Here is a 20,192-nt window from a genome sequence, read left to right as displayed (position 1 = left end):
TAACACCAGCGTTCCAGCCCACCTACCATGACCGACGACCCGTGAGTCCATCGAGATTTATTCCGGGCACCTGGGCTCTTATGGCATATGTTACATCGTGTGTCTACCCCCGCTATATATGAGAGGCCTAGGATACAAGTGTCCTACCAGAACACGACTTCATATCCTGTCTAAACACAATACTACTCAGAGTCCAACTATAACCTACCTTGTACAATAATATTCGACACAACTCTAACACTTGGTCGTCGCAGCTGGCAGGCGGCTGGGCAGCTGGCTAGCAGAGCTCTGTCGGCCCTGCCGCTACTGCTCGTCACTTGCTCGCCCCTACGCCTTAGGGGAGTCGCCCGTCGCGCTCGTCGGGGCTGCAAGAGGAGGGAGACCACGTGGCTGACCCCGACCTTGTGTGGCCGTGCTCAGGTGCGCCGTTAGGGTCGTGCATCATCGATATGAATAATGCCGAAGAGGGATGGGTGTGAGGCGGCGCTAGGAGGTTGCACATCCATGCCGAGGAGCACCACGCGTCTGACCCCGACGCCGACAAAGCCGCCTCGTCCTCCACACGCGGTAGAGTTGCTGCTCTCGGTGGTTGCGTCGCCGGAGGTCGAGCAGGGCGGCGCGCTGCCTAGTCTCGTCATACCAGGTGGAGCCGCTGCTGCTCGTGGCTCGGCCGGAGCAGGGCAGGCGTGGTGTACGTGCTGCTTCTCGCTGACGCAGGGCAGACGCGGTGGAGCTGCTGGTGCTCGCCGGCGCCGGTGGAGTAAAGGTAGGGGAGCCGCCATGGCATCCCGACGGTCAGCAGCTTATGGGGGAGGGGTTGATTGCCTTTCTTTTTCATATATAGGGGTGTATGTGTTAATTATTTGCTGAGTCAGCTCCTTACAACCGGGTTTTATTTATCAGAAAATGATCAAACGGATTAAATCGACAATACTGTAAAAAGTTTACTGAATATACGGTATTTTTCTATAAATAATTAATGACCTCGTGGTTTTCTGCAAATGATGTCTCGAGTGTTTTTTGCAATTCACTCACGTGACAGCGATGCCAGGACCATTTGTTTGTTGCTGCACCTACCACCCAACAAACTGGACGTACTGATGCCATTGTTGGTGATACTCACTCACTGAGAAAAAGCAATCGACAAAGAAAAGGGTAGCCAGCAGATCAGCAAGCTCTTGCTCCATGGCAGCAAATCCCACCATCGTCCTGCTGCCCGCCTGGGGCGTCGGCCACTTCATGCCCATGATCGAGGCCGGCAAGCGCATGCTCCAGTGCAGCAGCAGCGGCGCCCTCTCGCTCACGGTGCTCCTGATGCCGGCCCCGACGGCCCAGGCCGCGTCCGACATCGCCGCCCACGTACGCCGCGAGGAAGAAGAAGCCGGCGCCGTCGACATCCGCTTCCTGCGCCTCCCGCCCGTGCAGCTCCCGACCGACCACACGGGCGTCGAGGAGTGGATCTCCCGTATTGTGCAGCTCCACGTGCCCCACATCGGGGCCGCCGTCTCCGCCCTGGCCTGCCCGGTCGCCGCGCTCGTCCTCGACATCTTCTTCACGCCGGCGCTCGACGTGTCCCGCCACCTCGCCGTGCCGGCGTACGTCTACTTCACCTCCGGCGCGGCCATGCTGGCGCTGTTACTGCGCTCGCCGTCGCTGCAAGACGAGGTGGATGGCGAGTTTGAAGGCGCGGTGGACGTGCCCGGGCTCCCGCCGGTGCCGCCCTCCTTCCTGCCGGAGACTTTGCTGGACAAAAGGAGCCCGACTTACACATGGTTCCTGTACACGGGGAGGCGCTACATGGAAGCCAACGGCATCATCGTCAACACGGCGGCCGAGCTCGAGCCCGGCATCCTCGCCGCCATCGCCGAAGGCCGGTGCACCATCGGCGTGCGCGCCCCGACGGTGTACCCCATCGGGCCGGCAATCTCGCTAAGAAGCCCGCCAGCCGAGCAGCCGCACGAGTGCGTGCGGTGGCTCGACTCGCAGCCTCGGAGCTCGGTGCTGTTCCTCTGCTTCGGGAGCAAAGGGATGCTGCCACCGTCGCAGGTTCACGAGATAGCGCGCGGCCTGGAGCGCAGCGGGCACCGTTTCCTCTGGGTGCTGCGCGGCCTGCCGGTGGACACCACGACGGGCGCGAGAGACCCAACGGACGCGAAACTCGCCGAGCTGCTCCCGGAGGGCTTCCTGGAGAAGACCAAGGGGAGAGGGCTGGTGTGGCCGACGAGGGCGCCGCAGAAGGAGGTACTCGCGCACGCCGCCGTCGGCGGCTTCGTCACGCACTGCGGCTGGAACTCCATCCTCGAGAGCCTCTGGTTCGGCGTGCCCATGCTGCCGTGGCCGCTCGCCGCCGACCAGCACCTCAACGCGTTCGTGCTGGTCCACGGGATGGGCGTGGCCGTGCCGTTGGAGATGGACAGGGAGCGTGGGAACTACGTCGAGGCGGCGGAGCTCGAACGGGCGGTCAGGTCGCTGATGGGCGGCAGAGAGGAGGGGGTGAAGGCGAGGGAGAAGGCCATGGAGATGATGCGCGCCTGCCGCAATGCTGTGGAGCAGAGCGGTTCTTCCCACGCTTCGTTGCAGAGGCTCTCCGAGGAGCTCGTCGGAGGCGCGGTGCTGCCGAAAAGAGGAAGCACCACTTACACGACGTCCGCGCAGCCGGATCACGTGTCTCCTCATGTGTAGTCTTTCGTGTAGCTCCAGGGTGGCCGATGTAACGTTTCTTTATGTCCACCTATGTTGTGCTTTGGAAATAACTAGCAAAATGGCCCGTGCATTGCAACGTGAGAAAAATAATTAAATCTTCAATGATGCTGATCATATTATGTATTACAATTTTTAGGACATTTTTTAAAATGCATGAACATTTTTTGAATTAGCAAATATTTTTCAATTGCACTCAAAAAATAATACACAAACTTTTTTTTTGAAAATCATGGACTTTTATTGTTTTCACCAACATTTTTTACAAAAATATGAACATTTTTCTGAATATGCAAATATTTTTACAAAAACCCTGAGCATTTTTTGAATTCACAAATATTTTATGTTTTCTTCAAAAAAAAATTCAAAATTCTCAGTTTTATAAATTGAAAAAAAAAATCAAAGTTCTAAATTATTTAAATTAAAAAATGGAACGGAAAAATTAAAATAAAAAACAGACTAAAAACAGAGGCACAAACTGTTTTTAAGATTTTAAACGGACTTTTGTTTAAAATCATTGAATTTTTTATTTTATGGATATTTTCTCAAAATTTAAACATTTTTTTGTATATGCAAACATTTTTCAAAACTCCTGAGTAGTTTTTGAATTCTCAAAAAAATTATGTTTTTTTGAATATTTTATTTCAAAATTATCTGTTTCTTAAAATTTAGAAAATTTATTTGAAGTTCTAAATTATTTAAAGTACAAAAACAAAATGGAACTGAAAATAAAAATAAAAAAACTAAACCAAAAAGAACAGGCACCCACGCATGGGCCGGCCCAAACTGGTGTGCTGCATCTTTTTGCAACGCCCAAAGCGTAACATAGGAGGTGCCTACATGGGCCGACCCAGTCCAGAGATTTTCCTGTTTGAAACGTTTTTTATGACTTATCGGTGGCATTGGTAGGTAATTTTAGTCAACTTTAGGGACAATTTAAATGACGTACGACAGAAGCAATATTTGCTTTATTAGTAGGTAAGATTTCATCTGCCAACTCCAACGCACGATTTGTTCGTATTGGTTCGTCCTCCTTTTCGATGGATTAGGATCTTAAAAAATACACAACAATCTCCTCTAATAATAAAACCACGGATCGCTTCACATAGGGCCACCGAGTGGTGGCGCGGACAACCGGGACGGGGGCACGCCAGCATCGCCGCCGCCGCTGGACGCCACTCCCGTCTCCGATTGTGGTGATGGCCTCGCCCCGCGCAGCTTCGCGATGACCTTGTCCCTCGACGCCCACCTCTCCGCAGCCATCACCTCCTCCTCCGACGGCGAGGACCGCATCAACGCGCTCCCCGACACCCTCCTCTGCAACGTCGTCTCCCACCTCCCCGTCAAGGACACCGCCCCCACCGACGCGCTCTCGCACCGCTGGCGCGGGCTCTGGCGCGCCACCCCGCTCGCCCTCGATGACGCCCACCTCCTCCCGTCTCTGGTCCCCGCCGCCGCACTGGTGTCTCGCATCCTCGCCTCCCACCCAGGCCCCTTCCGCGCCGTCCGCATCACCGAGATCCCCATCGACGGGTCCAGCGAGGACGACTTTCCTCGCGCTCGCGGAGTGGCTCGGCCACCTCGCCGACAAGGGCGTGGAGGACCTGACCCTCGTCAAACGCCCCTTATCCTTCGACGTGCCCGTGCAGCATCCCGCGACCCTCCTCCGCTGCGGGGCCTCGCTCCGCCGCCTCTACCTTGGCGTATGGTTCTTCCCCTTCACCACCAACCACCCGCGCGGCCCTGACATCTTCCACAACCTCCAGGAGCTCCGACTCTGCCACGACATCACGGAGGAGCGCGACCTCGAGTACGTGTTGGCCTGCAGCCCTAAGGTGAAGACCCTCGCGCTCATCTCCAACTACGGCTACCGACCGCGTCCGCGTTGGCAGTCGCAGCCTCTGCTGCGTGCTACTCTCGCATTCCCTGGCGGACAAGGTCGCCGCCGTGTCCGCCCCAAGCATGCAGCGCCTCATTATCTGTTGGGTAACGTAGCATAAATTCAAAAAAAATCTATGTTTATTCAGATCTTCCTATGGAGAGATCAGCAACGAGAGGGGGGGTGAGTGCATCTTCATACCTTTGAAGATCGCTAAGCGGAAGCGTTGCTAGAAAGCGGTTAATGGAGTCGTACTCGCGGCGATTCAGATCGCGGTGTGATTCCGATCTAGTGCCGAACCACGGCACCTCCGCGTTCAACACACGTGCAGCCCGGTGACGTCTCCCGCACCTTGATCCAGCAAGGAGGAGGGAGAGGTTGGGGAAGATCTCCGGCAGCACGACGGCGTGGTGTCGATGGAGAGACGAGGTCTCCTGGCACGGCTTCGCCAAGCACCGGCAGAGAGGAGGAGAAAGAAGAGCAGGGCTGCGCAGAGGGAGAGGGAAAACTGTGTGTCAAACAGCCCCGAAACCCCCACTATATGTAGGAGGAGGGGAGGGGGGTGCCACCCCTAGGGTTCCCACCCTAGGTGGTGCGGCAGCCCCCCAGATGGGAGGTGCGGCGACCAGGGCAGGGGGAGGGGGTGGCGCACCCCTAGGTGGGCCTTAGGCCCACCAGCGCCTAGGGTTTCCCTCCCCCCTCTCCACCTCCTGCGCCTTGGGCTGAGTGTGGGGGCGCACCAGCCCACCTAGGGGCTGGTTCCCTCCCGCACTTGGCCCATCTAGCCTCCCGGGGGCGTGGTTCCCTTCTGGTGGACCCCCGGGACCACCTCCGGTGGTCCCGTTACGTTACCGGCGACGCCCGAAACACTTCCGGTGTCCAAAAACCATCCGTCCTATATATCAATCTTTACCTCCGGACCATTCCGGAGCTCCTCGTGACGTCCAGGATCTCATCCGGGACTCCGAACAACTTTCGATAACCTCGTATAACAATTCCCTATAACCCTAGCGTCATCGAACCTTAAGTGTGTAGACCCTACGGGTTCGGGAGGCACGCAGACATGACCGAGACACCTCTCCGGCCAATAACCATCAGCAGGGTCTGGATACCCATGGTGGCTCCCACTTGCTCCACGATGATCTCATCAGATGAACCACGATGTCAAGGATTCAATCAATCCCGTATACAATTCCCTTTGTCTGTCGGTATAGAACTTGCCCGAGATTCGATCGTCGGTATACCTATACCTTGTTCAATCTCGTTACCGGTAAGTCTCTCTACTCATTCCGTAGCACGTCATCGTGTGACTAACTCCTTAGTCACATTGAGCTCATGATGATGTTCTACCGAGTGGGCCCAGAGATACCTCTCCGTCACACGGATTGACAAATCCCGATTCGTACCAACCCAACAGACACTTTCGGAGGCACATGTAGTGCACCTTTATAGTCACCCAGTTACGTTGTGACGTCTGATACACCCAGATCACTCTTACGGTATCCGGGAGTTGCACAATGTCACGGTCGAAGGAAAAGACACTTGACATTAGAAAAGCTTTAACATAGGAACAATACGATCTAGTGCTATGCTTAGGATTGGGTCTTGTCCATCACATCAATCTCCCAATGATGTGATCCCGTTATCAATGACATCCAATGCCCATGATCAGGAAACCATGATCATGTATTGATTAACGAGCTAGCCAACTAGAGGCTTGCTAGGGACACTTTGTGATCTATTTATTCACACATGTATTACTGTTTCCTGTTAATACAATTATAGCATGAACAATAGACGATTATCATTAACAAGGAAATATGATAATAACTATTTTATTATTGCCTCTAGGGCATATTTCCAACAGTCTCCCACTTGCACTAGAGTCAATAATCTAGTTACATTGTGATGTATCGAACACCCATAGCATTATGTTGTTGATCATGTTTTGCTCGTGGAAGAGGTTTAGTCAACGAGTCTGCAACATTCAGATCCGTGTGTACTATACAAATCTCTATTACTCCACTCTGGACATGGTCCTGGATGGAGTTGTAGCGGCGTTTGATGTGCTTCGTCTTCCGGTGAAACCTGGGCTCCTTGGCTATGGCAATGGCCCCAGTGTTATCACAGAAGAGTGTCATTGGACCCGACGCGCTTGGAACCACTCCAAGGTCGATGATGAGCTCCTTCATCCAAATTCCTTCATGAGCCGCTTCTGAAGCAGCTATGTACTCCGCTTCACATGTAGATGCTGCCACGACTTCTTGCTTGCTGCTGCACCAGCTCACTGCCCCACCATTCAAAACATATACGTATCCGGTCTGTGACTTAGAGTCATCCGGATCTGTGTCCAAGCTAGCATCGACGTAACCCTTTACGACGAGCTCTTCGTCACCTCCATAAACGAGAAACATTTCCTTAGTCCTTTTCAGGTACTTAAGGATATTCTTGACCGTTGTCCAGTGTTCCATACCGGGATCACTTTGGTACCTCCCTACCAAACTTATGGCAAGGTTTATATCAGGTCTGGTACACAGCATGGCATACATAAGAGAGCCTACGGCTGAAGCGTAGGGGACATAACTCATCTTCTCTCTATCTGCTGTCGTGGTCGGCGACTGAGTCTTACGCAATCTCATACCTTGCAAAACCGGCAAGAACCCTTTCTTTGAGTTTTCCATATTGAACTTCTTCAATATCTTGTCAAGGTATGTACTTTGCGAAAGACCTATGAGGCGTCTCGATCTATCTCTATAGATCTTGATGCCTAATATGTATGCCGCTTCTCCAAGGTCCTTCATTGAAAAACTCTTGTTCAAATAGGCCTTTATGCTCTCCAACATCTCTATATTATTCCCCATCAATAATATGTCATCCACATACAGTATGAGGAAAGCTACAGAGCTCCCACTCACTTTCTTGTACAGACAGGCTTCTCCGTAAACCTGTATGAACCCAAACGCTTTAATCACCTCATTAAAGCGAGTGTTCCAACTCTGAGATGCTTGCACCAGCCCATAGATGGAGCCCTGGAGCTTGCACACTTTGTTAGCACCCTTAGGGTTGACAAAACCTTCTGGTTGCATCATATACAACTCTTCCTTAAGGTTCCCGTTAAGGAACGCTGTTTTGACGTCCATTTGCCAAATTTCATAATCATAAAAGGCGGCAATTGCTAACATGATTCGGACTGATTTCAGCTTCGCTACGGGAGAGAAAGTCTCTTCGTAGTCAATTCCTTGAATTTGTCGAAAACCCTTTGCAACAAGTCGAGCTTTATAAACGGTTACATTACCGTTTGCATCAGTCTTCTTCTTGAAGATCCATTTATTTTCTATGGCTCGCCGATCATCGGGCAAGTCCATCAAAGTCCATACTTTGTTCTCATACATGGATCCTATCTCGGATTTCATAGCTTCAAGCCATTTCTTGGAATCTGGGCCCGCCATCGCTTCTTCATAGTTTGAAGGTTCACCGTTGTCTAACAACATGATTTCCATTACAGGGTTGCCGTACCACTCTGGTGCGGAGCGTACCCTCGTGGACCTTCGCGGCTCAGTAGTAACTTGATTCGAAGCTTCATGATCATTATCATTAACTTCCTCTTCAGTTGGTGTAGGCGCCACAGGAACAACTTCCCGCGCTGCGCTACTTTCCTGTTCGAGAGGGGGTGTAATTACCTCATCAAGTTCTACCCTCTCACTTACTTCTTTCGAGAGAAACTCTTTCTCTAGAAAGGATCCGTTCTAGGCAACAAAGGTTTTACCTTCGGATCTAAGATAGAAGGTATACCCAATAGTTTCCTTAGGGTATCCTATGAATACACATTTCTCCGCTTTGGGTTCAAGCTTTTCTGGTTGAAGTTTCTTCACATAAGCATCGCAGCCCCAAACGTTAAGAAACGACAACTTAGGTTTCTTGCCAAACCATAGTTCATACGGTGTCGTCTCAACGAATTTAGACGGTGCCCTATTTAAAGTGAATGCTGCAATTTCTAATGCGTATCCCCAAAATGATAGCGGTAAGTCGGTAAGAGACATCATAGATCGTACCATATCTAATAAAGTGCGATTACGACATTCAGACACTCCGTTGCGTTGCGGTGTGCCAGGCGGCGTCAGTTGTGAAACGATTCCACACTTCCTTAGGTGTGTGCCAAACTCGTGACTCAAATATTCTCCTCCACGATCAGATCGTAGACACTTAATTTTTCTGTCACGTTGATTCTCGACCTCACTCTGAAATTCCTTGAACTTTTCAAACGTCTTAGATTTGTGCTTCATCAAGTAGATATACCCATACCTACTCAAATCATCGGTGAGAGTGAGAACATAACGATAGCCACCGCGAGCTTCAACGTTCATTGGACCACACACATCAGTATGTATTATTTCCAATAAGTCAGTTGCTCTCTCCATTATTCCTGAGAATGGAGTCTTAGTCATCTTTCCCATGAGGCACGATTTGCATGTGTCAAATGATTCAAAGTGATCAAGAGACTCTAATAGTCCATCAGTATGGAGCTTCTTCATGCGCTTAACACCGATATGACCAAGGCGGCAGTGCCACAAGTATGTGGGACTATCATTATCAACTTTACATCTTTTGGTACTCACACTATGAATATGCGTAACATCACGATCGAGGTTCATCAAGAATAAACCATTCACCAGCGGAGCATGACCATAAAACATATCACTCATATAAATAGAATAACCATTATTCTCTGACTTAAATGAGTAGCCGTCTCGCATTAAGCAAGACCCTGATACAATATTCATGCTCAAAGCTGGTACTAAATAACAATTATTAAGGTTTAAAACTAATCCCGACGGTAGATGTAGAGGTAGCGTGCCGACGGCGATCACATCGACCTTGGAGCCATTCCCGACGCGCATCGTCACCTCGTCCTTGGCCAGTCTCCGCTTATTCCGCAGTTCTTGCTTTGAGTTGCAAATGTGAGCAACAACACCGGTATCAAATACCCAGGAGCTACTATGAGCGCTGGTAAGGTACACATCAATAACATGTATATCACATATACCTTTAACGTTGCCGGCCTTCTTGTCCGCTAAGTATTTGGGGCAGTTCCGCTTCCAGTGACCCTTTCCCTTGCAATAGAAGCACTCAGTCTCAGGCTTGGGTCCATTCTTTTTCTTCTTCCCGGCATCTGGCTTACCGAGCGCGGCAACGGCTTTGCCGTCTTTCTTGAAGTTCTTCTTACCCTTGCCCTTCTTGAAACTAGTGGTCTTGTTGACCATCAACACTTGATGCTCTTTCTTCATTTCTACTTCTGCAGACTTGAGCATCGAGTACAACTCGGGAATGATCTTCTCCATTCCTTGCATGTTGTAGTTCAGCACAAAACCTTTGTAGCTTGGTGGGAGAGACTGGAGGATTCTACCAATTATAGCATCATCCGGAAGTTCGACTCCAAGTGAAGTCATACGACCGTGTAACCCAGACATTTTAAGTATGTGCTCACTGACAGAACTGTTCTCCTCCATCTTACAGCTAAAGAACTTGTCAGAGACTTCATATCTCTCGACACGGGCATGAGCTTGAAAAACTAGCTTCAGCTCTTGGTACATCTCATATGCACCGTGTTGCTCAAAACGCCTTTGGAGCCCCGTTTCTAAACTGTATAACATGCCACACCTAACCAGAGAGTAGTCATCACTCCGCGTTTGCCAGACGTTCAGAATGTCTTGGGCTGCTGCGAGAGCGGGAGGGTCACCTAGCGGCGCATCAAGGACATAAGCCTTTTTAGCTGCTTCAAGGATGAGCTTCAAGTTGCGAACCCAGTCCGCATAGTTGCTACCATCATCTTTCAGCTTGCTTTTCTCTAGGAATGCGTTGAAATTAAGGTTGGCGTTGGCCATCTACAATATTTATAAAGACAACTTTTAGACTAAGTTCATGACAATTAAGTTCATTTAATCAAATTAAGTATGAACTCCCACTTAAATCGACATCCCTCTAGTCATCTAAGTGATACATGATCCATGTTAACTAACTCGTGTCCGATCATCACGTGAGACAGACTAGTCACCATGGTGAGCAACTTCATGCTGATCGTTTTCAACCATACGACTCATGTTCGACCTTTCGGTCTCTTGTATTCGAGGTCATGTCTGTACATGCTAAGCTCGTCGAGTCAACCTAGGTGTTTCGCGTGTGTAAATCTGGCTTACACCCGTTGTATGCGAACGTTAGAATCTATCACACCCGATCATCACGTGGTGCTTCAAGACAACGATGCTTCGCAACGGTGCACACTTAGGGGAATACGTTCTCGAAATTTGAAGAGGGATCATCTTACTATGCTACCGTCATTCTATGCAGTAAGATGAAAAACATGATAAACATCACAATGCAATCATATAGTGACATGATATGGCCATTATCATCTTTGCTCTTTCGATCTCCATCTTCAGGCATCGCATGATCATCATCGTCACCGGCGTGACACCATGATCTCCATCATCGTGTCTCCGTGAAGTCGTCACGCCAACTACTACTATCACTACTACTATAGCTAACCGTTAGCAATGAAGTAAAAGTAGTAAGCACATGGCGTTGCATCTCATACAATAAATTAAGACAACTCCTATGGCTCCTGCCGGTTGTCATACTCATCGACATGCAAGTCGTGAAACCTATTACAATAACATGATCATCTCATACATCATACATGCAATATCACAACTTTGACCATATCACATCACATGTCAAACCCTGCAAAAACAAGTTAGACGTCCTCTAGTTGTTGTTGCAAGTTTTACGTGGCTGATTTGGGTTTCTAGCAAGAACGCCTTCTTACCTACGTGACAGCCACAACGATGATATGCCAAAGCTATTTACCCTTCATAAGGACCATTTTCATCAAATCCAATCCGACTAGAGTGGGAGAGACAGACACCCACTAGCCACCTTTATGCACGATGTGCATGTCTGTCGGTGGAACCAGTCTCACGTAAGCGTACGTGTAAGGTCGGTCCGGGCCGCTTCATCCCACAATACCGCCGGAAAAGAATAATACTAGTAGCGGCAAGCAATTGACAAATCATCGCCCACAACCTTTTGTGTTCTACTCGTGCATAGAATCTACGCATAGAAAACCTGGCTTTGATACCACTGTTGGGTAACATAGCATAAATTCAAAAAAATTCCTACGCTTATTCAGATCTTCCTATGGAGAGACCAGCAACGAGGGAGGGGTGAGTGCATCTTCATACCTTTGAAGATCACTAAGCGGAAGCGTTGCTACAACGTGGTTGATGGAGTCGTACTCGCGGCGATTCAGATCGCGGTGTGATTCCGATCTAGTGCCGAACCACGGCACCTCCGCGTTCAACACACGTGCAGCGCGGTGACGTCTCCCGCACCTTGATCCAGCAAGGAGGAGGGAGAGGTTGGGGAAGATCTTCGGCAGCACGACGGCGTGGTGTCGATGAAGAGACGAGGTCTCCCGGCAGGGCTTCACCAAGCACCGGCAGAGAGGAGGAGAAAGAAGAGCAGGGCTGCGCCGAGGGAGAGGGAAAACTGTGTGTCAAACAGCCCCGAAACCCCCACTATATATAGGAGGAGGGGAGGGGGGTGCCACCCCTAGGGTTCCCACCCTAGGTGGTGCGGCAGCCCCCCTAGATGGGAGGTGCGACGGCCAGGGCAGGGGAAGGGGGTCATGCACCCCTAGGTGGGCCTTAGGCCCACCAGCGCCTAGGGTTCCCCCCTCTCCATCTCCTGCGCCTTGGGCTAAGTGTGGGTGGCGCACCAGCCCACCTAGGGGCTGGTTCCCTCCCGCACTTGGCCCATCTAGGCTCCCGGGGTCGTGCCCCCCTTCCGGTGGACCCCCGGGACCACCGGGTCCCGGTACGTTACCGGCGACGCCCGAAACACTTCCGGTGTCCAAAACCATCCGTCCTATATATCAATCTTTACCTCCGGACCATTTCGGAGCTCCCGTGACGTCCAGGATCTCATCCGGGACTCCAAACAACTTTTGATAACCTCGTATTACAATTCCCTATAACCCTAGCGTCATCGAACCTTAAGTGTGTAGACCCTACGGGTTTGGGAGCCACGCACACATGACCGAGACACCTCTCCGGCCAATAACCATCAGCGGGGTCTGGATACCCATGGTGGCTCCCACTTGCTCCACGATGATCTCATCGGATGAACCACGATGTCAAGGATTCAATCAATCCCGTATACAATTCCTTTTGTCTGTCGGTATAGAACTTGCCCGAGATTCGATTGTCGGTATACCTATACCTTGTTCAATCTCGTTACCGGTAAGTCTCTTTACTCGTTCTGTAGCACGTCATCGTGTGACTAACTCCGTAGTCACATTGAGCTCATGATGATGTTCTACCGAGTGGCCCAGAGATACCTCTCCGTCACACGGATTGACAAATCTCGATTCGTACCAACCCAACAGACACTTTCGGAGGCACCCGTAGTGCATCTTTATAGTCACCCAGTTACGTTGTGACGTTTGATACACCCAAAGCACTCTTACGGTATCTCGGAGTTGCACAATGTCACGGTCGAAGGAAAAGACACTTGACATTAGAAAAGCTTTAACATACGAACAATACGATCTAGTGCTACGCTTAGGATTGGGTCTTGTCCATCACATCATTCTCCCAATGATGTGATCCCGTTATCAATGACATCCAATGCCCATGATCAGGAAACCATGATCATCTATTGATTAACGAGCTAGCCAACTAGAGGCTTGCTAGGGACACTTTGTGATCTATTTATTCACACATGTATTACTGTTTCCTGTTAATACAATTATAGCATGAGCAATAGACGATTATCATGAACAAGGAAATATGATAATAACCATTTTATTATTGCCTCTAGGGCATATTTCCAACATTATCTACTGCACGCACACCAATGAGGCTGACGGGGTCATCAAGGTCAAAATAGGCCATGCTCCCGAGCTCACCGTGCTCGGCTACTTGGACACGGCCACCCACCAGCTTGAGATCGGCAACACCATCATCAAGGTAGTCCATCCTATTCTCACAAATCTTTGAGCGCTATCCTATATATCTGGTTTGATTTGCTGCATTTGCATGATTGTCTGATTGATGTTGCGATGATGTGCAGGCTGGGGTGACAAATGTTTGCCCGAATATAGTGGTTCCAAGCGTCAAGGTGCTAGCTCTCAAGGTCCGTTTCAGAGTGCCTAAAGAAGTCAGAACTTTGCTCTGTTTCTTGAGATGCTTTCCTGGAGTAGAGACCTTACACATCATGGTTGTGAGTTTTACTTCTACCCTGTAGCTCTATCTCTCTGCATTTAAAATTAAATTTCCAATTTTTACTGCTTGCATTCCAGCATTAGCTTGCTGAATTGTGTTTTATTGATTTTGCAGTCTAACAACGACTCTGACCACTACGATGACCCGAGTGAAGTCAAGCCAGGGGACAAGCTCAACTCCACATTCTAGAAGGGGGTCGGTTCGATCAAATTCTTGAAGTCGCGCGTCAAGAAGACGGTGTTCGACCATCCAATTCAATCTTCATAGTGAATCCCACGTCTTCTCTGAGATTGTGTTTGTTTGCATGAGTGACGGAGACATTCCTGATAATTGGGCATAAAGCCTCGTTGCGCAGTTGGAATGAAACTATCTCCATGTTGTTGCCAAAGCCTGGAGGTGTGATAGTGGAATCAAGATTGTAACGCGCTCGGCCTCCTTTGATGATTCTATAGATGATGTTTCGTTTTACCAACTTGATGCTGAATTCCATTCCATTCAGGTATTGACAAAATTATGAGATGTGCAATTTCTTGGGAGAATCTAGCACTTAACAGCTTGCTTCTATTGTGAGAGAGGCAGTCCTCCGCGCAGCTCCATTGTACACTTCCCTCATGGATCTCCTTAGGTTGGATCTTTTGCAAGAGCAAGATGTTGTTTAGGGTCACAACCTGTTCTCTTCTATCAGATATCACGTTTCCATTTTCTGTATTGCCACGATATTGATTCTTGTAGAGCATAATAACAAACAAGCAGAGACAATGATCTTCAATATGATTTCTCTTAATTGTGATGAGCCTTGCATCATGACACAGTAACATCTGCATGTATATAAGAAAATAAAGTAATCAAGAGATGATGCAGTTTTCCCTTAACAGTTTATTGATAGTTTAGCCTCTTAGTTCCTTCCTTTGTAGTAGGTTTTTTTTGTCATCTTAAAGTTCCTTCTGATACAAGAGGCACACATTTGGGTCTGTATTTGAGAAAAAAAGACTGCTATTAAATGACGTGCGGAACAAATGATGGTATAACTTTCGCATCCAACTCTTCATATTCAGCGCATTATGTTTTTTCTTTTGTTCCTAAAAATCCATTACTATGTACCTTTTGAAGATAAAACAGAATGAGTATGTAAACCTTTTACAATAAATCATAAATAGTAGTTGTTGGAACATTGAAAATAAATGTTTGGCAAATAATAAAATATTCATGATTTTTTTAAAAGTTCATGTGTTAAAAATGTTAATGAAGTTGAATAAATTTTAACAATCCAAGAAATTTTTATCGATGGAAAATATCCTAAAAATTCAAAAACTGTTCGTGACTTACAAAAGAGTTTATTCATTAAAAAAATGATCATGCATTTCAAAAAATGTTTTTTAATTTAAAAATATTTGTTAAATAAAAAAATGTTCGTGAATTTCAAAAATTGTTCCAATAAATTTCAAAAAAATGTTCGTCAATTCAAGAAAATTGTTTAATTTTTCCCAATTTTGAAATTATCTTCCAATAGTATTAGATATTCATGAATTCAAAAAATATTCTTACTTATAGAAAATGGTTATGAATTAATAAGTGTTCACTAATTTAGAAAAGTTTCACGCTTTCAAATATGTGCATGATTTTAAGAAAATGTTCAAGATTTCATGAAATTGAAAGTAATAGTTTATCTCGATGATGTAGCAAATTTTGTTCGCCCATTGAAGATTATGATCTTTTTTCTCCCGTTGCAACGCACGGACCCTTTTACTATCTCTCTCTCTATATATAAATTGGGTAGAATTTTTTTTGCACAAAAAGTCAATCACACTATTCATTTCTCGACTGAAAACGTGCTATTAGAGCATGGTTAATAGTATAGCCAACTGCTGGTTATAAGCCATCTTATAGTCCATCTTATAGCTAACTTGTATAATAGTTAGCTATAAAAGAGTATTAATTTTATCATATACTAGTAAGCATGCATGTGCAACACACGAATAACCGTACATAAAAAATTCCTTGTTCATAAATATGATGAATTTCTCCGTAAAGAACATATGAGATAATTAAAGTAAATTTGAAATGCACCCTCTACATGACCTATATATACTTTGGAATTCCTGAATTTACCATTTGGTCTTGCCAAACCATGTAAGATATATTTACGTAATAATAAAATACGCAATACTTTTGCCCGTCCATAAACAAATTTCTCAAAGATGTTATAAATTAACCACTATGACATCCATAAGTAAAGAAAACGATTTGATTTTCTTTTAAAGCTGCCATCATGCTTTGTTGTTTTATTAGTGGTTATACCCATAATAATCATAGATGCAAAAGTGCCACAGTTAACAAGAGACCAGGGTTTGATCCCCAGCTTTCATGCTTTTTTCTCGCCCTTTTTGTCACACACGTCCTTCCCTCATCTATGCATTTATGGGCCGACCAATCTGCGGGGCTTGACTCCCCTATTTTTTTCAAAAGTTCTGAGATTTTAATATTTGTTTTGACAAATCATAATATGTATGTGAGCTCAATTTTTTTTATGAAATTGTAAAGTTTCCACAGATCCAAAAAATGTTGGTGGTTTTGCAAAACTGTTCATAAATTATAAAGAAACACGATTTGAAAAAAATGGTCAGCAAATAAAATCATGTTCATGATTTTTATAAAAAATATTGTATATTAAAACATATTACGGAAACCGAAAAAATGTCCATGAAATTTTAGAAAATGTTCACCAAAATACAAAACAAAAGGGAAATTTAAAATTCGTTCCCTAATTTTAGAAAAAGTTCATTGATTTAAAAAATATTTGTCGAGTCAAAACTATGTTCATGAATTCAAAAAATGTTCATGCATTTCAAATAATGCTCGTAAACAAAACTAATGTTCGTTTGATCTTTTATTAGTAGTATAGATGTTAATTTTTTTTTCTAATGCAAATAACCCTCGAAGCCCACACCCACCCCCGAAGCCCACTACAGCCGTTCCAACAACCCACCCCGAAGCCCACTACAACCGCCCCCCAGGGCAGGCCGACACCCACCTCCGAAGGCCACACCCACGCCGAAGCCCACTACAGCCGTCCCAACAACCCTCCTCAAAATGACCAAACCACCCCCACCTCCAATACCCTCCACTACACGCACGCCCGTAATTACCTCGAACCTCCAGCCCCGTTTTCGTCATTACACCAGCACACTCACATGCCGGCGGCTTCCACAACACTCACACCACACACACACTCGAACAACAACTCACACCACACAACACTGGGCGGCGGCTAGGGTTCTAACCCACCCTATCCTTCCTCCAATCCAACCCAGCCTCCTCCTAGATCCGATCTCCTCGACGACGACCCCTCGCAGCTTCTCGCCGCCGCCGCCGCCAAGAAGGCCGCCAATGAAGAAGGTGTTCTCCCGCTTCGACACGGACGGGGACGGCAGGATCTCGCCCTCGGAGCTGGCGGCCGTGTTGCGCGCCATCGCGCCGCCAGTCACCGAGTCGGCAGGGGGCCGGGAGGTGGCGTCCATGATGGACGAGCTCGACACCGACCGCGACGGCTACGTGGACCTCGGCGAGTTCGCCGCCTTCCACGGCCGCGGCCGCGGGGAGCGCGAGCTGGACGCCGAGCTGCGCGATGCTATCGACGTCTACGACATCAACGGCGACGACCGCATCTCCGACGCCGAGCTCAGCAAGGTCATGTCCTGGATCGGCGAGGGATGCACCGCCAGGCCCCGCACCCAGCATCATCCCTGGCCACCGATTGCGTCTCGTGTTGTCGCCGATGGTCGATAGAGGAGAGGGACCCCGTAGCCGCCGACGAAGGCAGAGCCTGCTGCATCTCGCATGGCCTCCGCTGCTCGATGGAGGAGAGAGACCACGCCGCCCGTCGACGTAGGCTGAGCTTGCTGCACCCCGCTCTACTGTCGCTGCTCGATGGAGGAGGGTTGTGTGCCGTCGGGCGTGTGGGTACGCCCACATTCTAACAAAATTTATCATACAATTTTAACTTTGGCTGGCTTTTATTCTGTTTATCATCTTATTCATGCTCTCTGTGGACACTCCAGACTGCAGAAGTGGGAAGTGTACGCAGACGATACATCCAATTCAGAACAAGAAATTTGAGGGCTCGTGGGTTGGTTGCATTGCCATTGACCTAGTGAAAGTTGGCTGGTATTCGACACATCTTGCTCATACAGATACTTTTGTTAGCTGTATCCAAGTTTTTCGTATACACTATGTATCTTACTTTGTTTTGAATTGTACTATTTCCAGGCATGTGGTACTTCTATGTGCTGCCCTCCAAGCTTGAGTATTGATATGTTATCCTGTTGTCATGAGGAGTCCATTGGAGACTCTAGAACCAGAAGAGATCTTTCTTTCTCTCGTGATTAGAAAACACAGTTATTACTGGTCATGTGTGCTTGCACTTATGATGCATTGACTCAAGAAATAGAAGAGATCTTTCTATTTTCTGAAGAGACATGTACACAATATAGCTGGGCACTATTATACCTAAAGGTGACTATGAGTTCTTGTTATCATATAATTCATATCTGGAAAAGGTAACAAGACTCATGTTGCTTGCAAACTGCTACAGGGTTACCATTCCTTGCAGTCCTATAGGATAGCTCATGTATTATGGAATCAAGGGCGTAAGGTTCTGGCGTTGGCGCTGCAAAGCCGTATCAGCGAGGTGAACCTTGATTTCTTAAGAAGCAGTTTTTTAGCATACATTTATGTGGACTAACATATGGTGCCCGCCTTCTCCTTTCAGGTTTTTGCAGTGGATATACACCCAGGTATATTGTTGGTGTATCATAATATCTGTACAAAATTGTCTTATATTTCCTGCTGCTGTGTTTAATACCGGGGTTGCTCTTTAGCTATATGATGTTTGGCTTTTCCACTAAAAAATAGCTACTCCCTCCAATCCATATTATTTTCTCTGATTTAGTACATGATGTTTAGTTTTTTTTATCGAATGATGTTTAGCTTCTTCTACTACCTTCCTGGAAATATGTTTTGCCGCCTTAACTACTGCATATGGGTCTGCTGCTTGGGAATATGTATGTCTGTTATGTTATCCTTGTAAATATCTTAACCTGAACCAAGGTTTGTCTTTGTAATTTTTTCACTTTTTGGAGGCATAGAAGCATTGCGTTTTCTAAAACTTGCTTACACATGAGGCTGCGATTATTTTTTAATTTATGAATTCATAAGCATCAAATCCTTAAATATATCCTCATGCTCACATGATGTTTGGGGCATGGGGCCTGGCTCCCGGGAAATAATACATGGTTTGTCTTTTGAGTTTTGAAAAGTAAATCTGTCATCTTAAGTGGCAGCTTTGTTATATCTTGGTATGATATGGTAATGTTAGTTTGTTCTCTTAACATTCTTTATTGCTAAATCTGCAGCTGCCAAAATTGGGGTAGGAATATTGCTGGATCATGGAACAGGTCTAGTCATTGGTGAAACTGCTATTGTTGGCAATTGGGTTTCATTAATGCAGGTGCCATGCATCACACTCTTCTTGCTATTTTTTAATTTAAAATAAAGTACTATTCAATACAATTTTTAATTCCATCCACAGTTTAACTTCTTTTCCTTCTTGCTTGGTTGTTGGCCCACTCACAATATCTTGTTTGCTATAGTTTCATTTGTCCTTGTGAAAATAATTGAATATATTTCTTCCATGTGCTTTTACTATACTAAATAAATGGATAACATGATTCAGATAACGAAGTATCTATCTGCACACCACTTTAAAAACTTTTGGTGAATCTAGATACACATAGGGTTGTATCTACTGTTTTGAGCATCATTACCAATGGGCATGGAAAACTGGGTCTGTGTTTCATTTTCTTGTTCAGCTTGAAGTTGTCCAATGAATGCATCATCCACATTGTGCGAATAATGTTCGCCAACCATTTGCCCCTGCAGCTCAATCGTGTCCACATCTATGGCACCTTAGTGTTAGTTTGGTGCATGACATCTCATCAGTTATATGAACAAAACATAAGCATGCAATATGAGCTCATTTTTACCTCAGGACATAGGCACGGGCGTATTTGTTTCATTTTGCTGGTCAGTAAGCACTGGTGTTGAACCAGCTTTCTTATCACGGGCCTCACAACGTCTCTTAAGAATGTCATCTTTATTGCGTGCATAATACTCTCTGTTTCTCTGCCTCTTTAATTCTTTAGGGTCTGCATAAATACACACAACAAGTTGGGACATAAACAACAATAACATTATTAGAATTTAGGAAAGGTTGATGATAGTTACCCGAATTTTGGTTGTTACTTATGTCCTGAAGTGGGGTGCGCGCCCCCGCA

General features: G+C 46.9%; 2 protein-coding genes, 1 long non-coding RNA gene and 1 pseudogene across 3 annotated transcripts; all 4 read left to right on the top strand.

Annotated features, from left to right (window-relative positions):
* Window positions 1-246: 246 nt before the first annotated feature.
* On the top strand, window positions 247-2,817 carry LOC123409783 (anthocyanidin 3-O-glucosyltransferase 2-like). Its single transcript, XM_045102652.1, has one exon. It carries the CDS (start codon window positions 1,186-1,188, stop codon window positions 2,680-2,682), a length of 1,497 nt encoding a protein of 498 aa, XP_044958587.1. The 5' UTR covers window positions 247-1,185; the 3' UTR covers window positions 2,683-2,817.
* Window positions 2,818-3,925: 1,108 nt separating this feature from the next.
* On the top strand, window positions 3,926-13,583 carry LOC123408268 (annotated as a pseudogene).
* Window positions 13,584-17,247: 3,664 nt separating this feature from the next.
* On the top strand, window positions 17,248-17,646 carry LOC123408267 (probable calcium-binding protein CML16). The gene has a single exon (XM_045101415.1). The coding sequence runs from the start codon at window positions 17,248-17,250 to the stop codon at window positions 17,644-17,646; it is 399 nt and encodes a 132-aa protein (XP_044957350.1).
* A 693-nt stretch (window positions 17,647-18,339) lies between these two features.
* LOC123412087 lies at window positions 18,340-19,337 on the top strand. Its single transcript, XR_006613406.1, has 4 exons — window positions 18,340-18,372; window positions 18,452-18,547; window positions 18,629-18,653; window positions 19,272-19,337. It is a non-coding gene; the product is annotated as an uncharacterized LOC123412087 (long non-coding RNA).
* Window positions 19,338-20,192: the final 855 nt, after the last annotated feature.

Source organism: Hordeum vulgare, chromosome 7H, assembly GCF_904849725.1.
Source record: "Hordeum vulgare subsp. vulgare chromosome 7H, MorexV3_pseudomolecules_assembly, whole genome shotgun sequence".
NCBI lineage: Eukaryota > Viridiplantae > Streptophyta > Magnoliopsida > Poales > Poaceae > Hordeum > Hordeum vulgare.
Note: the sequence above shows the minus strand (reverse complement) of the source record. Positions and strands in the feature narration are given on the sequence as shown.

What these genes read in the sequence shown, in the direction of transcription:
- LOC123409783 (XM_045102652.1), top strand. Translation starts at nt 1,186, where the DNA reads ATGGCAGCAAATCCCACCATCGTCCTGCTGCCCGCCTGGGGCGTCGGC.
- LOC123408267 (XM_045101415.1), top strand. Translation starts at nt 17,248, where the DNA reads ATGAAGAAGGTGTTCTCCCGCTTCGACACGGACGGGGACGGCAGGATC.